The sequence below is a fragment of the Melanerpes formicivorus genome, unplaced genomic scaffold, assembly GCF_026170545.1.
Source record: "Melanerpes formicivorus ecotype bairdi unplaced genomic scaffold, bMelFor1.0.p_v2 SCAF_14, whole genome shotgun sequence".
NCBI classification, from domain to species: Eukaryota; Metazoa; Chordata; class Aves; order Piciformes; family Picidae; genus Melanerpes; species Melanerpes formicivorus.
In genome coordinates this window covers 8,366,525-8,384,460 of record NW_027142366.1, presented here as the reverse complement: position 1 = coordinate 8,384,460, position 17,936 = coordinate 8,366,525, and the positions used below count along the sequence as shown (strand labels likewise).

The window sequence follows — 17,936 nt, the reverse complement described above, 5'->3', positions numbered from 1 at the left end:
GAGCAGCTGCAGTGGGAGCTCTGCATCAGGACTTGGCCTCTTTAGCTGCTACAACTGAAATAGCTGGAAAAAGATGCTGCTTTTGTTCTTGGCTCTAGAAACCTCCCTCTCTCCCTTGAGCTCCCCTGTCTTGGTCGCATTCTTAAATAATAGCTTAAACCATGAATATTGGCAGCCTGCAGGACTGCTTTCCGTGCCAAGGCTGCAACAGGTACTATATTGGTCCTCAAGCCTCGCTCAAATGAGCCAAAGACCGGCTTGTCACAGTTCATGTCTCGCAGACTGCCTCCTGCAATGAGCTCTTGACAGCAAGAAAGACTGTGTGATGGTATTTCATGTCAGAAACAACACATCGTTTTTGGCAAGTGCGCGCACCAGAAACGGCACCTTCCGCAGTACGTAAAAGCATCTGTTGGCTCCATGGACAGGGAACTGCGTGGTCAAGTAAGGATTTATCATTGTGTTTTAAAAAGTTGTAATTCAACACTGCTGTGGCTTTCTCCCTCCAATGACTTTGGACTGCACTGGTGCTGGAATGCAAAATGTTTGAGTGCGACTAAACACTAAGACTTGAACTCTGAAGCATATTCAAAAGGCTGTGTAAGAGACAGAGGCGACTGCCGTCTCGCTTTTCCTCCTCGAATCAAGTGCTCCTGTTCCCTCCTTACAGTCTGATCTGCCCTCTATCTCCCAGGGAAATGAAATCAAATAACCCCTCTTTGAAACAGCCATTTCAACAAAATTACATCCTGGGGATGTAACCACTTGAAAAGAACTTGCACCCAGAAACTCTGACTATCGCCCTTCTCACGGTGATATTTTTATAGGCTTTCCATTCTTATCATACTGGTAAACAAGCATTTTGATGCAGTGAGAGTTGGCTGGGGAAATCCAAGGGCTGCTTGTTATGGAAAAGTTATGGTTTGTATAGAACTGTACAGGTTGCTTCTGACATTTAAAGAAGGCTTTCAGCGTGGCGGCTGCCATTGTGCGAAATCTTTTGCTAATGAAACAGTAGAGGAAGAAATTAATTGCAGTGTTCAGCAGCGCGAGCATATTGGCGATGTCCGACACAATATGCACCACCCAGCTGTTGTTTATGGGTGACACATAGAGGTGATACAGTATCATGATCACTCTTGGTGCCCAAAGTATGGCAAAAATAGAAGTTATAGTAAACAAAATGGCTGTTGTTTTCCCCGTAGAGTACCCTCGCAGTCGGAAGTTGCTCTTTCGCCGCAGCTTGTACACAATGATGGAATTCAGGATAAAGAAGATGGAGCAGGGCACTAAGTAAACAGTAAAGCAGTGGATCCAGATGAGGACGTGATGCATTGATGTGCTTATGTAGTCTTCGATCCAAATGTTGGGCCACCAGTAGTAGGGGATGCTGGTCAAAAAGCAGGTGATATAGACACTTACAATGACCTTTCTAGTACGAGCAGGGTAGGACACGGTGTGGTACTTCAGCGGATGGCACACAGCTATATACCTATCAATTGTCAGAGGAACCGTAATCCAAATGGAGGTGTGGATGGAAGAAAATTCCAATACCTCAATTATTTTGTCCAGTACTTGAGGCATCTGTTTGTTTAAGATGAAGTCTTCCATGAGGAAGTCAACAAAGACGATGAAGAAGAGAACCAGGATGTCCGCAGCAGCTAGAGCTAACAAATAATTATAGGAGGACTTCTGCCGGCGAGCCACCAGCTGGGAAAGGATGATGACTGTCAAGATGTTTGCTGTGGAGACAGAAACACAGAGTTAGGCTATTAAGACATGACACTAGCTTTTCCAAGTACTAGCTTGGACCAGCAGCTTTATTCAAGCACTTGGTACCATGACCGCTTTTATTAAAGTCCAGGAAACTGAAAGGCAGACACTAGGCTTGGGCTCCTCAGAGAAGCTGTTGTAGTGAGAGGAGCGTGAGGCCCTGCTCCCAGCTGTGAGATACGCTGACACTATTTCCTGGCAGATCTGGATGAGGGACAGAAAAAGTTGGGACTTTCACTCCAGACACACAGGGTTAGGTGGCATTCAGCAGCTCTTTGCTATCTCAGATGTAGAGGCAGTTATGTCCCTCGCCCTGCTGCTGCTACAGGCATGATGGCAGCATCCTGAAGAGAGGGTGGTGGGCCCCCATGTGCAGGGAGGCAGAGGCAGGAGGAGGGAACAGCAAGAGTGAAAATAATCTTTGTTTCATACACACACTTTTATTTCCCCCCCTTGCTTTTTTCATTCCTCCCCAAGAAGTAACAGATAAGAAGGGTGAGGTGGGCTTTAGAGAGAAGCATTTTGTCTCTAACATGAGTTGAAAACTAAAATGAGCCAAAATTTCTACCACTGGGGAAATGAACTACAGCAGAGTGAATGTATTTGAGTATCAGCCCTTCTTCAGTGTCACCTATTTTTTTCATTAACTTAAATTTGTATCTTGGAACAAAACTAAAGCAAACATGACAATCAACTGACTCCTTCCCTAAATAAATGTCTTTAAAGCATGATACTTCCAACAACATTTTCCCAAATTGCCTTCAGAAGAATTTTTCTGGTTCTGCCCTCCATTAACAGAAATGCAACTATATTGATTTCTGACCAGAGCAGATGTGGGACATGAGGGGTGATGTAGTCAGAACTGCTGTGTCATTTTTCACTTACTTTCTTACAAAATGCCTCTTGTTGTGCCTGCCGAGGAGCCCTAGAGGTACAGTGAGTGATGTACTGTCAAGGAAATCCTCAGGCTGGAGCGTTTATCATGACACTGCAGCCATTGTTGGTTTGGGCCATGCAGGGGGTGCAGCTCAGCTTCACAAATACAGTACATGACCCATCTGGAATCCTCTGGATTTGACTCACTCCAGGGGCAACAGCTGGACTCAGCATGCAACAAGTGGGTGTTTGAGTATGTTGGTCCCTGCTGGTAACTCCAGCCTGACCGTCAGAGTTGCTCCTGCAGAGATGCTGTATCACAGTATCACTTAGGTTGGAAAGGACCTCGAGGATCATCGAGTCCAACCTATCAACACAGACCCCATGACTAGACCATGGCACCAAGTGCCACGTCCAATCTCCTCTTGAACGCCTCCAGGGTCGATGACTCAACCACCTCCCTGGGCAACCCATTCCACTGGCGAATGACTCGCTCGGTGAAGAACTTCCTCCTCACCTCGAGTCTAAACCTCCCCTGGCGCAGCTTGAGACTGTGTCCCCTTGTTCTGGTGCTGGTTGCCTGGGAGAAGAGACCAACCCCTTCCTGGCTACAACCACCCTTCAGGTAGTTGTAGAGGGCAATGAGGTCACCCCTGAGCCTCCTCTTCTCCAGGCTAAACAATCCCAGCTCCCTCAGCCTCTCCTCATAGGGCTTGTGTTCAAGGCCTCTCCCCAGCCTTGTTGCCCTTCTCTGGACACGTTCAAGTGTCTCCATGTCCTTCTTAAACTGAGGGGCCCAGAACTGGACACAGTACTCAAGGTGTGGCCTAACCAAAGCAGAGTACAGGGGCACAATGACCTCCCTGCTCCTGCTGGCCACACTATTCCTAATGCAGGCCAGGATGCCATTGGCCCTCCTGGCCACCTGGGCACACTGTTGGCTCATATTCAGGTGGCTGCCGATCAGGCTGTAGCTGCACCACATCCAAGCAGTGCAGCCCTGTTCTCCATCTCTTTTGCCTATTCTGGGGGGTACCACTGTTTGGCCCTATCCTTCTCTCCTGTGTTCTCCACAAGAGCAGATTTCCAAGCAATCCTTTCCTCTGCTCCTCCTCCCCCCACCTTTCTCAGGGTTCCCAGCAACGGCAGTAACAGCCTGTACTGAAATGCAGGTTATTTGTCTAACGCCAGCCAGCTTTGCAGGGTGAGCCGGATTAGAAAATTGATCTGACAAAGTACATGCAAGCTCTATCCAATTTTTCTGCAAGGGTTACAGTATCTTGTATTGGAAATGCTTTCACCAGGATCACATTAGGTTGTTTTTTTTTCTATGGCTGGATGATATGAAATATAGTAATATCATTTACTTTGTGAAAACAGATATATAATGGGGTGCAGCAGAAAGTTGCCAAGTTGACAGTGTGTCAGCACAGGATTTAGGAGTGCTTTTCCTGCTGCAGGCTGTACAGGGAAAGTGAAGATGAGCTACAAGTCTCTGTCCTTCATCTGTTTCTAAGCCAGTGCTAAGTTGGTCCTTGGTGTGTCCTCAAACATTATTGAAAGCTCGATAAAATAGGAAATGGGCAGGAACACTGCCCCATGTCAACAACTGTGTCCTCCTGCCATCATCTCAGTGACTCCTGGGTGCCTATTCAGTGTCTCGTGAGCTCTCTTGTGGGCAAAAATTAGTTACTGCAGGTGAAAGGGGATGGAAGAGCTTCTGATACCACACTTCAACCTTTTTTACCCTAATTTTTGCACTAATTTTGTAACTAGTGATAAGAACTATAGCAAGGATGATAATGGAGATGCAAAAGTTCCTGACTCTACTGTAACTTACAGTTGCTGGACAGGTTAATGCTTCCAAATTGTCCTGGACAGCACATGCTGCTCATTTCTTGCAATGTTTTTTCTAGATACTACACAGTTCAGGTAATCTGAATTTGAAAAAGATTGATCTCTGTGCTGAGGGTTGATTAGAAGATGACAGACGAGAATTTATGCCAGCGTCACTTGCTGCAGTGCAGTATTCTGAATTTATAAATATCTGGTTGAGAACCAGCTTGATTAGGGACTAGCTGGCTGAAACCTCGAGATGCCACTAGCAGATGATGAAAAGCAGCTGTAAGAAAAGGTAGAGACTCAGTTCTTTTCCTTCAGTCATAAGGATGCCTTTTGAGATACAGCATATGAAAGCGTTTGACACCCAAACACCGTTGGTCCACACTGCTCAAAATGTGGCAACATTCTAACTTGGTCAGACTTTGTCACGGGGCGCTTACACTTCTCCTTTGACACGTCCTTTGACTTTATCAGCTTTAAATTGCACAGACTGTAGCAGTGAAATTTGTGCCATTAGAGGCCCTACACATCTGAGAGGGCTCCTTTAGGAGTAACTTTGGTTCTCTTGTGGATCTCTGCTCTGGTGAGACCCCACCTGGAGTACTGCATCCAGTTTTGGAGCCCCTATTGCAGGAAGGATCTGGACACGCTGGAACGTGTGCAGAGAAGGGCTACAAGGATGATCAGAGGGCTGGAGCTCCTCTGCTAGGGGGACAGACTGAGGCTGTTGGGGCTGTTCAGTCTGGAGAAGAGAAGGCTCCGAGGAGACCTTCTTGTGGCCTTCCGGTATCTGAAGGGGGCTTACAAGAAGGCTGGGGAGGGACTTTTCAGGTTATCAGGTAGTGATAGGACTAGGGGGAATGGAATGAAGCTGGAGGTGGGGAGATTCAGGCTGGACATGAGGAGGAAGTTCTTCACCATGAAAGTGGTGAAGCCCTGGAATGGGTTGTCCAGGGAGGTGGTTGAGGCCCCATCCCTGGAGGTGTTTAAGACCAGGCTGCATGAGGCTCTGGCCAGCCTGATCTAGTGTGAGGTGTCCTTGCCCATGGCAGGGGGGTTGAAATTGGATGATGCTTGAGGTCTCTTTGAACCCTGATAATTCTATGATTCTACCATTTGTGTTTGCTTCCCATACTGAGGCCATGCTGCCTTGCTTGCTGAGTCCCTGACTTGCCAGCAAAGCCTGGGCTGTCTTCTGTGCCTCCTTGAAGCAGTACCTGTGACCTAAAGGCACAGTTTTCTCTCCATCTTTGTATTTTGTGGATTACTATTCTAGCTCGAACAGTGTCTAACCACAGCCTTCGCAGGGGATTCGGAGTGCTCCTTCCATGTCTTATTATCGCTGCACGCAAGCTTAAGCAGAAGCAATTCTGTCTGTCTAAGGAACAAATAGGCATCTTTCTTTGGTTTTGGTGTGTTTGGTTGTGGGGTTTTTTTATTGAGAACATTTTGCAGGCACATAGCAGCCTGTGGGGGGGAAATAGCCTTTACAACACGAGCGGTAGCGCCGCCGCGCTGGGAATAAGGCCTGGTGTGTGGTTCAGTAGTTCAGCACCATAAAGCAGCTAAATGAAGTAGCCAGGAGTGTCTGTCGCTTACTGAGCGTGATAAATGTTAGGTCACTGGATATAATGGACGCCTTTTACCCAATACAGTTGTTGCTAGGATCCCTATAAATTATTGTGCAATGTATGAAACTACTCTGCAGGCTTCGCATTCGTCACCTGACGGTTTGCAAACGGGGAATTTTAAATGGCTTTAAAAAAAACCCCACGTTAGTTAACACTTCTTTCCTACATGTGGAAATTTGTGAGGCTCTAAGTGCAATATGCTAAAAATACATGAAGGGAGGAGGGGGAAGTAGTGTTTTGGCTTAATGAGAATAGACTGCTTCCTCTAAACTAGGGGCAATATTAGAATGTAAACAGGTACCATGTCCAGCTCGCAGATCTGGCTGCGGTTACTGACAGTCGTTCACCAAGAATTATCAGATTAGAGATGAGGATGGTGTTCAGCTCTTGTGAGAGCTCTCTGAAGAAGGTGAAGGCAATGGGTGATTGTGGTGGGTTAACGCCTCTTTCTGAAAACAAAAGAAGAAAGCAGGGTGGAGGGCTTGCGGGTACTTTACACTCCCTGAAGGGCGTTTCCCCCCTGGGAAAGCTGAGTCTGTTCCACTTCCCCCTCCCTGCCCAGCTAGGGTATAAAAAAGCAGGACATCATAGCAGTTGGATCTCCTTTTTGGCTCCTGCCTCTGCTGGATGAGAGCTACTGCAGCTGCCCTCCTGCTCCTCAGCCACGTGGCCAGACCTGATCCTTTTCCCTGCTGCCTCTGCACCTCCTCAGAGAAAGACTGGTTTTGTATTATTTTTTTTTCTGTCCCACTCCCATCCATTCTTGTTCCTTGCCCTTGTGAACCTTGTTTTTCCCTGTTATTGTTATATATATATAATTTGAAGGAAAAAAAATTATTTGCCTCTCTACTTTCAAGCTGACTCCAGATTGTTGCTTAGTGGATTTGCTCCTTACCCTTTTTTTTCCTCCTCTCCCTGTTTGGAGGGAGGAGGTGGGGGGGAGTGGGGAAGAGATTCTCAGCCTTTTCCCATTTGAGCTTTTAACTCTCAGCTAAGGCTCAAACCACTACAGTGATGTCTGATGTAGGCTACATAACAAGGAAGAAAGAAAATGCTGTGGCAAAGCAAACACACTTGCTAATGATGTTGGCTACAGTCACTTACATGGTCTTTTAAAATGAGCCCTGGATGCTGTTTGCCATTAATAAAGATGGGGCACTTCCATGTTTTTCTCATGCAGCAGGTGGGGACAACTGTCATGATGGTGCCTCTTCATAGCTAATGTAATTTGTTCTTCTCTTTTATTATCATATCCTCAGATTTTCCCCTAAACTATTGCAAAGTGTAAAGAGAGACTTTATAGAACATAATTTGTACAAGTTCTTCCTTCCCTGAAAATTCCTGTGAGGATTGATTTTCAAAATAAATTGATTTATTGTTTGTTCAGTTGTCTCAATGATGCCAAACAGCATGCACACACTTGCCCTTGGGAAGGAAGGGCCCTCTTCCAGTGCCCACATCAGGCTCCAGAGGATGGAGAAGGATCTAAGTCAGAAAAGAGCATCAGAATTGCTACAGCAGGCACAGGAGCAGGACTGCTGTGAGAGGAGATTTTACAGCTTGTAGGAAGGCTCTTGTGTGATTTGTGCAGGGACAGACCATGCCAGCTCTGAGGGTGAAAGTGAACTTAGAGGTAGAGGATGACCAAGTTCCTGCCCAGGACAACCCTAAACTCCTCTTCATACATGGGAGACCGTGTTTGTGACTGCCAGAGAAAGCATGGCATGGCCTTATGCTTATGAGTCACAGGTGAATGAATGACTTGGGGTCAGAAGCCAGATTCTGACAATGAAATCTGACCTCTGGAGCCATTTTTCCACAGACAGCTTTTATTAGCTGTGGCAGCTCCAGGCTCTGTGAATGAGGTTCATTGCTCTGTAGCTGGCTATGGAGACCAGAGAAGGATTTTGATCTAGCCAAAAGTACATCCTTGCTGTTGGATGGCACAGACACAGTAGTAGCATGGAGACACCAATGGCTCACTTTGAGCCTTGCCAACCACTCAGGCTTAAGTGCAGTAACTTGTCTGGCAGACAGGTGTAATGATATTACAGTATCACTAAGGTTGGAAGAGATCTCAAAGATCATTGAGTCACAGCTTTCCTAGACTGCCAGAGTAGTGTTTTTTCCCTGGCTTTTATAAAATAAGGTGATTTTTGCTATTTGAGAACAGCTCAGAAGGAATAATAGGTTAAGATGCAGGGAGGCCCAGTATGTTCCCACCAGTGTACCCACCACATATGTGTGAATGGGTCAGTGATCTGGTTCTCTTTGCTGTCTTCACCCTCCTCATCCACCTTGCCTGACCTGGGCCTACAGCACAGAAAACCTCTAGTGACCCTTGGATATTCCCTCCTGAAGCCTTTCTTAGAGGCATCTACATGAGGATAAAAATGTCTACTAGGGTAGCAAAGCTTTCTAATGGAAATTGGCACTGGGAGGAGAAAAAGCAATCTGCAAAATAATGCAGAAATCATAAAAGGGATTTGGTTATTCATGCAGCGTATCTGGACAGACGGAGATTTTCAAGGCAATTTGGGTGTCTCATTTGGCAGGTGTCTGTGGCTTCTAAATGTGAGCTGTCAGTGAAGTTTAAGAGGTCTCAAGCTAAGTAACTTGAGCTTGAGGACGACAAAACCATTCCACCCTTCTGATATCAAATGCCAAAGCACTGAAGCAGGTGCCAAAGGTATCTGATGGGACTACTAGGAGGGAGGCAGGATGTGATTTCATAAGGGGACTGGCACGAATTCTTTACTAAACATGAATAATTAAGAGGATTTTACCATTGACTGTGGTTTTGCTAAAACCCAAAGTTTTTATGTCTTCCTAAAGCATTAGCTAATGCAATAAGAGCTCTTGCTTGCAAACCCCATGGCCAAGCTTTCTCAGAGACTATCCTAATTTTACACAATATGCAGGAAATTACAGGCTGTGTAAAACCCTCACAGGTTGGCTTTATTTACCCCATGGAGAATGCACTGCACCCACACTAAATATGTCACCCTTTGCTGTGTCAGTCTGGATATTGAAGAAAACATACTTGGAATGAACAAGGGTTTGTGAAATATCCTAGTCTGATGTAACTGACTGTCAGGTAATTCGTCTTGAAACCAAAAGCAACCTCTAGTGCATCTGACTGCACAGTCAGTGCACCGCAGGATTGAAGAGATGTGGAAGTTAAATGACTTTGTTTCAGGTGGCAGAGGAGAACAATTTCAGGGAGGAGGATGTGTGCACTGTTTGAATAGGCAGGCTTCTCTCCTCTTCTCTAGGTAAAGAGAGAAACCTCTTTTTGGTTAATCCTCTGTAGTGCTAATTCTGATTCTGGTCCTGGTCCTACTTGGTTGCCTCCACATCATTCTCCTTGCACAACCATAATGGTGTTCTGGAATGCAATCCAACACCATCTTCTTCCATCAGGCCATCCTCAGATGGCACCAACAGTGCTCCAGACATTGGTGTGTCAAATCCTTATGCACATTTGTATCTCCATTCTGCAGAACAAAACTGGAATCGCTTGCAAGGTCTCCTGTGCCCAGGGAGTTAATTTTGGCTTTGTTTCCTATTCTGGTGTCTCAAAGTTAATGGAAAAATAGATTAAAGGCTGAAAAAGACCACCTAAGACTGAAGGTGAAAGTTTTTGTGGCCAGATATTGCTTTGCACTTGGCACGTGAAAGCAGAGAGTACGCCACGTCAGGACATCTCCATGTTGTTTGTTTGCCTACAGCAAATTGTTTTAACGTACGTGGATGAGGGCCTTCTCCTGCTGGCTTCTTTCTGCTGATTCACTCCCATTTTATGGAGGGGAGCAGAAAGAGGAGGAGGATGAGAGAACTAAGCAAGGGGGTGGATGAAGAACAGCAGGGTATCAGACTGCCTAGTGCTTCTGAATGGCAACTGGGGGCCGCACATTACCCACCTACCGGGAAAACTGGCTGTGCTCTCTCTTTTGTGACGTTGTCATTTCAAGGGAAAAAAATCTCCCTTGGAGTTTTTTCTTCCCAATCCATTTTATCAGCCTGCCATGCAAGGTTGTGCACTTTCATAGTCTACTGAGCCTCCCAGATACTGCACCTCGTTATCATTACAGCCCTGACAGTGTTGTAGCCTACTGATGTGGTGAAAGAAAACCAAAGTTAGCAGTTGTACTCTGTAGCGGCATTCAGAGATGTGAGATCGAATCTTCCTCTGCATTAGCATGGATTCAGCCACATACTGTCTTTCAGACTACAAGGCTTTAGTGGCCACAGTCTCCAGACCAGATGACATCGCTCCCATCTGCATGCACACCTTGCTGTCACCATTTCTGTGCAGGAGCACTGTATGGAATCTATTCTTTTTCGTAATGATTCTTCTCTCCTTAAACAAAAAGTGGTTGTTTTGCAATAGGAAGTGACTAATTTTAAGTCTGTTAGCAGCAGTTTTGTTCCCTTCTGTCCAGTAGTGCTACTGTAATGTGCTGCAGTGCCCTTCAGTTGCTCTGACAGCTGAGCTCAAGTTCAGCCAATTTATTTGTTCTCCTTTAAGCAGGATGCAATGTACTGGCTATGCATCCAATTCAGATTTTAAGTCAGAGAAGAGTGGCCTTTGAATAAAAGGGAGGTTGAATCAGGCCTCAGGAGGGTTCAGTTCTTATTCACTGTGTGAACTCTGTCTAATGAGCGACAGCTAAAGAGCACTGTTTTATCAAGGTCATAACTCTGCATGTAACAATTCTCCCACTCATTTTCAGATCTTCCTTTAGCACTCCTATTGTTCAGGTGTGCTGTTATGAGGAAGGCTATTTATTCAGGTATTGGGAATGCTTTCTTTAATCAGAAGCATGTACTGTGATTGCAGAATATGCTAGGCAGTAGATGGCAGGAATCCAAAACAGGGCAGACACTTCTGTACTGCTGTGTGCTGTATGTACATCTATATTCTGCTTGCTTTGGCATTTACTGGGTATTAGATGCCATGTGAGTCATCAACAAACATTGCTACCTGTCCCTTTTCCTATTCTTGCTACTAACCAGGCTCCAGCTGTAGGCACAGATGGCAACACTCTTCAGGTCTTGTTTCCCCTGCGCTGCCAGGGAGTGGACGGAACACAGCTGGGCTGTTGCACGGTGGTGGTTCTTAGAGCAGTGATGCTCAGCTCACAGCCCACCAGCTCTACCTGCCTTGCTAGGACAGTGATCCTGGTTTGCATGCTTCCCAAACAGCCCCCTTAATCCAAGCTGTATATGAGGAGAGGGCTCCAGAAGGACCAAGTTCTCCATCGTTACCAGCTTGCCTGTGTCTGTAATGTAGTTTGCATGGGTGCAGTGCAAAGGTTAGGCACATGTGTGGCAACTGAACACCCCAGGAAGCATCTGGCTTGCTGTGCGAGGACAGTCAGTCTGTCACCTGTTAGGGGAAGGTCCACTACATGTAGCTCTCTCTAGGCCAGGACAACAGCTTCTCTCCCTTTGCATGGAGTCCACCCACTGCACTCTGTGTGTGGATGGGCTTTGAATGACTGGTGGTGTCTGTACCTCTGTGACACCTTGTTCAGCAGCATGCCTAACATGAAAGCTGCCTGTCCAGACCCTTCAGCTGGGAGCACTCAAGTGTGTCTAAGCTGCCTTCCCAAGCTTGTAAAGTTCTGAATCTGTGTTTAGATCAGTGTGATCAGTTTTATTCAAAAGCCTCAAAAGCAAATAAAAGAAACATCTGTGAACTAGGCTCTCAAAGTTTAGAGTCACAACTTCCCTGGGGCATTAATGTGAGTCTGTTACCTCCTGGAGATGCTGTAAGTGTATTAGATAAGTGCCTATACTGTCATGTCATGACCTCTGAAGCCAAGTTACTCCCCAGACAGCTGAGTGACCAGGGAGCAAAGTGGAGCCAGTAATGATGCAGTAAGAAGGCCAGATTTTACTTTGCTTCTCTGCACTGTCTGGAGGAATGAGACCTCTGGAAGCATGCATCAGGCCAGCCCACAATCTAGGAAACACTGACAGTTGGTTCTTTCAGCAGCAACATGCTGTACCCTTGATGGGAAAGGGGACTGTGTAAGACAACTCAGTTGCCGCTGCACCTTCTAATGAAGCAGGAATCAGGGTCAAAGCTAGGTGTCTGCAGCAAGCACTGCTGCTCCTCTGCATGACCTTCAGGGCTATGTTTGGTGGCACAACCCTAGCGTGAGCACTTTGGTGTAGCTGCTTCACATGGCTCTTACTGGCAAAGGGACAGACTAAGAGTTGATACCTATTGCTCTTTGCTTCCTCACCTTACCAGCCCACTCCTGGACTGAATCAGAACAATTTGTTCCCTCTTCCACATCCAACAACACCTCCTCCCTGGCATTTCTTTCACTAAGGCATGAAACACTTCCATTAAGACTTCCTGCAGTCTTGCCTCCTGGCTAACTAAAGGTGCTTCAGAAGTCCTCTCCAAGTGACAGAGAATAGGAGTGCAGGGGCAGCAGAACAGATTGGAAAATGATAACACACACCCCAAATGCAAGTATGATACTGCTTCCAGCATGGTTGCCTCACTCTGCTCCCTGCCCTTGCACCTGCAGTTTCACTGTGTCCCACACAGCCTGCTCCTGGGCCACCCCTGCTCCTTGCTATGGGGCTGCACAGTTGTGGGACACCTTTCCACATCTGCACTCAAATCCAGTTTCAGAAAGCAGTCTTTATCTTGCCAGCCTCTGCTTAGAGGGAAGAGCAGGTCAGAAGGTGCAATCACCTCTGGCATGTGGCACATGCTGCAGCAGGGTCAGAGTGCTGTGGTGCCTCTGTGGGTGCCCCTCTCCACAGGGCACACCCTGGCACTTGCCTGTGTGTGCTGCTGCCAGAGCAACAGTAAAGGGAGTTCACTTTGGTCTTTGCCTTCTTCAGACTCTGTGGTGCCTGGTTGAATAGGGAGGGAGGAAAGCCACAGCCGAGAGCAGGATCTGCTGAGCTGCCTGGGCTGTACAAGGAAGGGGAAGGGCAGGGCTGCTTTCTCTGCAAGCACAGTCAGGCCTGGCATCGCTTGGCCTCAAAGTGGAGTTGTTGAGTTAGTGAAATTTCCTTCTGACACTAGAGCAGGAAAGGCAGAAACAGTTAACGGGTTTCTCATCAATCTTTCTTCAAGGAGTTTCCATTTCAGCAAAACACTGCACTAGTGCTGTATGGGAAGACAGATCCTAGACAGTGTTTCTCTCAAGTCCTTGGCACCATGCAAAGCTAATTACTCAGATCCCGCAGGCTTCAGGGTTGTTTTTCTAACAGGTAAGCAGTGTGCTTCCTTTACAATTTTCTGATGTTAGAAAACTGAAGAGCAGCTTCAAATTAAAACATGAAAAGCTCTTTTTAGCACCGCTCTTGCCCTGTACATCCTTAATGAAGAATGGCCATGTTAGCCTTCCCTTAAACAGCTTGTTCTCATCTCTGTGCAGTTTTGGGGTGAGAATCATAAATTTCTCATGCCCTTAGCATACTGTGCATTCACTCAGAACGATGTACTTGTGTAGTACTTCCAGGTGTTAGTCCCAATGTTATTCTCAGACAGCGTGTACTGAGCAAGCTGACTGAGGTAAGTCCACTGAACTCAGCAGTGCTGTACCATCAAATCTTTGGCCAGTTCTGTTATATTTTATCACTGGTGCTGCTACTCTAATCAACCAATGATTGGTCCCTTGAGAAATGTGTGTCACCATTGCTCATTGGGATCATGCACAGATTTTAACCATGTTCTTGGAATGACAATGTAAGGTCTGTAATTACAAAGCAGTATCCCTAGGGAGCTGTGCAAGTACCTGCAGAGCACTCATTAAGGGTTTCCTCCTGTCTGTGCATGTAAGACTTTTCCCCCATTTCACAAGGGCCAGTTTTGCCAGAGTCTGCTTCATCACAACTCTTTTGCTTGCTATCTTGAGAGGGTCTTGGTCAGTTCCTGGGCATTACGTGCCAAAATCAGAGCTTGTCATTACTGTGGGGATCTGCACAATCCCTAAGGAATTAATGAAGAGGAAACTACCTTTTCAACCCTGCTGGCTGGGTCTCTTCAGGTCAGGGTTGGGACTGTGGAGCAGAGAAAGCAGAGAGCCTATGCCCTGCATCTTCTGTAGGGAAATACAGGACTTAGCTTTCCAGTTGTCTGAACTATTGGCCAATTTTCAAATTGTAACTACAAGCCAAGAAGGGGAAAAAATGCAAAAGCATGAAGAACGTCACTTGGTAATTGCATGAGTGTTGTCTAGAGGCAGGCTTCTCTTCATGTCTGGTTTAAAAAATTTCTATGTATGAATTGCATGAAAGAGGAATTAAGGTGAACAAAACATCTAGAAATTGTAGACTACTGACTGTCATTGCTGCTTGCCATTTCACATGGCACTTCAAATGTGTAGCTGTACACAGACACAAGCAAACTCTCTTGTATTGCACTCTTACAATTCTGATTGGCTTTGGTGCATCAGATTGCTCTAACTTTTCCCAACTCATTCTGCCTGTCCCTGGGATCACTGCAAGTTACTCTGAGGCTGGAGGTGTTAAGCCAGGGAGCAAGTCTGCCCACCCTGCACTGGGATGGCAGCTCTGCCCACTGAAGCCCAGTCTGTAACTGCAGAAATGGTGCTGCACAGGCAGCTCCCTGCAGTCCAGGGTGCTAAGGTGTCTTGCTGACAGCCTGAGACAAGCATCTCTGAGAGGAAAAACCTTCTCTTGAAGTGCTCTGGCTCATCTGACAGTCATGCTGTTGTGGTGCTCATGTGGCATCGGCACATGTTGAGCTGTGGCTATCTGCATGTGGCACTGGTGCCTTACAGGTGTCCACACCCAAACCTGAACCATCCTTCTCTTCCCCATTTGGGGTGATGAGCTTTTCTCATCCCCAGCATCTCTACATTGTCCCCTTTCTAAGTGGAAAAATTCGATGAGGGTGATACAGTGTAGAGGCTGGTCCCTGTGAGCTGGGACTTTGTTCTGAGTCCTGTACCTGCACTCGAGGATCCCAGTGTCAGCATTGCCTTTGCAGGGTGCTAATCCCAAGACTGGACTTTCTAGACACCGTCCTGCTCCATCAGCTGTGGGGACAGGCTCCAAAGTAAGACAACTCTCTCATTGAATGTTCCATCCTTAGCCAAGGTCCTTAGTGGTGGTATGTCGCTCCCAGAGCCAATCAACCCTGCCCCAGGTAGCCAGGCAGAGATTTACACCAGAACTCGACAGCATTTTCGATCGCTGTCGCCCCGGCACGCAATTGACAGGGGACAGACCAGGCTGCCCTTCATAGCTCTTCAAACGGCCAAGGGGATAATGGTCTAAACTTCGCGACGGGTTGAGACTGACATGTCAAGTTCAAAGTCAGAGCGCCCTAGTCCGGGTGGGAAAGCGTTCGCAGCGGCGCGAGGGCAGAGACAAAGCCCAGCAAGAGAGAAGGTGCGGGGACAGCAGAGTGTGGGGCACTGAGATGCTGAGAAACACCCGCGCTGCTGCCCTCCGAGCCGGCGAAGGAACGCGTTCCGTGCCCGCCGCAGCGCTCACCCCGCAGCACACGGCGGGCAGCCGGGTACAGCCTCTCCGGCAGCTCTGCGGGCACCCCGCAGCCTCGCCACGCCGCGGCAGCTCCCCGTCCCCGCCGGCTCCCCGCTGCCCACCCTGGGGCGCGGCACTCACCCGGCAGCCCGAGGCAGAGCAGCAGGCTGTAGTAGACGACAGGTGCGTATCCCAAGCCGCAGCCATAGCGCTGGTGCGCCAGGAGGGAGCCGTTGTGGAGGTGGAGGTGAAGGTGGTTGTGCTCCATGGACCCGCTCTCCCCGCGGCCGCGCTGCCGGCGCTCGCTCCGCCGCCCGGGCCGCCCCGGCCGCGCCGCCCGCCCCTCGCACGTTCAGCAGCGGCGAGCGAGGCGCGGCCCCCGCGGCGGGTGGCAGCGGTGGCGGCACATGGCGCGGCCCCCCGTGCGCGGGGCCGGGCGGGGCGGGACCAGCCCTGCTCCCGCCGGTGGGGCGGAGCAGCCTCCGCCTCGGGCCGCCCCAGGTGGCGGGGGCTCGCCGCCGTTTACTTGCCCTGGGACCCCCCGGTCGTTGCAGGCAGGTGCTGAGGAGGGAAAGCCCGGTGGAGTAGGCTCCAGGTGAGCCTGCCTTGGGGCTGCTCCTTGAGTGCCCTTCAGGACCTTCTTGTTGTCCGCAGTCCGGGGATGCCCGGCTCTCATTCCCCGCTGTCACCCCGGCGCGGGTGTAGCTCCCCGGGTGAAGCGCCGCCTTCCCGGTGGGCAGCGGGTCACTCCCCTGCCGCCAGCAGAAGAGACTTTTTCTCCAGGTTGGCACGCAAGTCAGCAGGGTAACAAGAGCGCAGGCAGATTTCCGTAGCTCTGTGCCTGCCTGGCAGCCCGGCATTATGCTTCAAAGAGATTGGGAAGGAAACTGGCCAGGATGGGCATTTCTTTATACCTGCACAATGGAAACGCTGTCAGTCCTCTCCCCAGAGTACTCCGGGGTGGGATGGGTGGGCAGCAGTGGAACACACGATGCTCCTGCCATCAGCGGCAGCTCTGTGAGTAACACTTGTGGGGCACAGCAGAAAGGAATTTGGGATTTCTGAGACCTTCACCTGTGCCTCGATGTTTGTGTCTTTTAGCGCATCATCTTATGGGTAACTAATAAAGGCTTTAGCATTAAGCTTGTTAGCTTAAGGTGCTGTGGTCCTTTCTTTTCTGCTACTGATCAGTGGGCTGGACAGGTGGCAGCATGCTGACATGTTCAAGAGGTCATGGTCCAGTAATACACTAGATATTTGATTCCAGTGCCTTTCTACTGAGCAGAAAATTGGAGGGTTTTTTCACCCAAAGTGCATAAGGTCGGTCCCTACAGCCCAGTGTGCGTAGGAAGAATCTCCTGGATTTCTGTGACTGCTAGAGCAGGCCAATGGGCATGCACATGTGTGAGGCTGGTCAGTGGGGTATGTCTGTTGGGATAGACACAAGATATAGTAGGCAGGTTCCAAAACTGATTAAGTATACGGTCCTTGCTCTCTAAAAACACCTGGTCATCGAGCTTGGAGAATAATACAACATAAAAAGTGTGTTACGGGTGGGAATGCACCAATAGGGCAAGTGCTGGAACGGACTGCTGGGTGACTAAGCAAGGACATGCATGTCTTTGGGTTTCTGTGATCTTGTTGGAAAAATTAGTTTAACTTCTGTTTGGAAACACAACAAGGAGCAAGCAAGGCTCCGGTCTTGCCAGGACTTGAGCAGGTTACTTTGCTGGGAAACTCAGTACGGTAATTCACATGCTTAGGCATTTAACAAAAAAGGGTTTTTTGAATCATGCTGAAACTGCTGTCAAACTCCCAAGTTAAACAGGTTGGGAAAACCAGACATTTTTCTTCTGTTTGTTGTTGTTTGGTTGCTTGTTTTTTGTTTTCAGTAGATATCTTTATGAATGTAGCTTTAAAGATGGTTAGAGTCTCCTAGTAAGGCCTTTAAGTAAATTTGTTCCTGTTAAAAGACATTGTTTGAAATCATTCATTCAAATGACCAACAGAATTGTATAAAGGGATGGTGTCTGTGGGACTAGACAGTGCAAAGCCCTGTGGATTCTACTCTACCTGTTTTTTTCCCCCAGATATTTAGCCTTCAGGGTTTTCTTCTTGTTATTTTAGGAAGTGTAATTTCTTCCTGCAAAAGACCTGATGAGGAAAGAGATCTTGTATTGCTTCTCGAAAGAGATGTAATGATTCCTGGAACCTTTCCTTGGGTGAAGTGCATCATCAGGGCTGGAAGCATGACTTGCTGTTTCAAAGCTAAGTGAAGTTTATCATCGAAGCAAAAAAAAGGAGGAGATGGCAGTGGAGCAG

At 47.9% G+C, this 17,936-nt stretch overlaps 1 protein-coding gene across 1 annotated transcript; it reads right to left on the bottom strand.

The window, feature by feature from the left end:
- Positions 1-445: 445 nt before the first annotated feature.
- Positions 446-15,882, bottom strand: GPR139 (G protein-coupled receptor 139). Its single transcript, XM_068147399.1, has 2 exons — positions 15,756-15,882; positions 446-1,742 (listed from the first exon to the last, which is right to left on the bottom strand). Exons 1-2 carry the CDS (start codon positions 15,880-15,882, stop codon positions 808-810), a joined length of 1,062 nt encoding a protein of 353 aa, XP_068003500.1. The 3' UTR covers positions 446-807.
- Between the last annotated feature and the right edge of the window lie 2,054 nt (positions 15,883-17,936).

Coding starts and splice junctions, on each gene's coding strand:
- GPR139 (XM_068147399.1), bottom strand. CDS start 15,882: ATGGAGCACAACCACCTTCACCTCCACCTCCACAACGGCTCCCTCCTG. Junction 1,743..15,755: donor GCTCTGCCTCGGGCTGCCGG/GTGAGTGCCGCG, acceptor CTGTCTCCACAG/CAAACATCTTGACAGTCATC.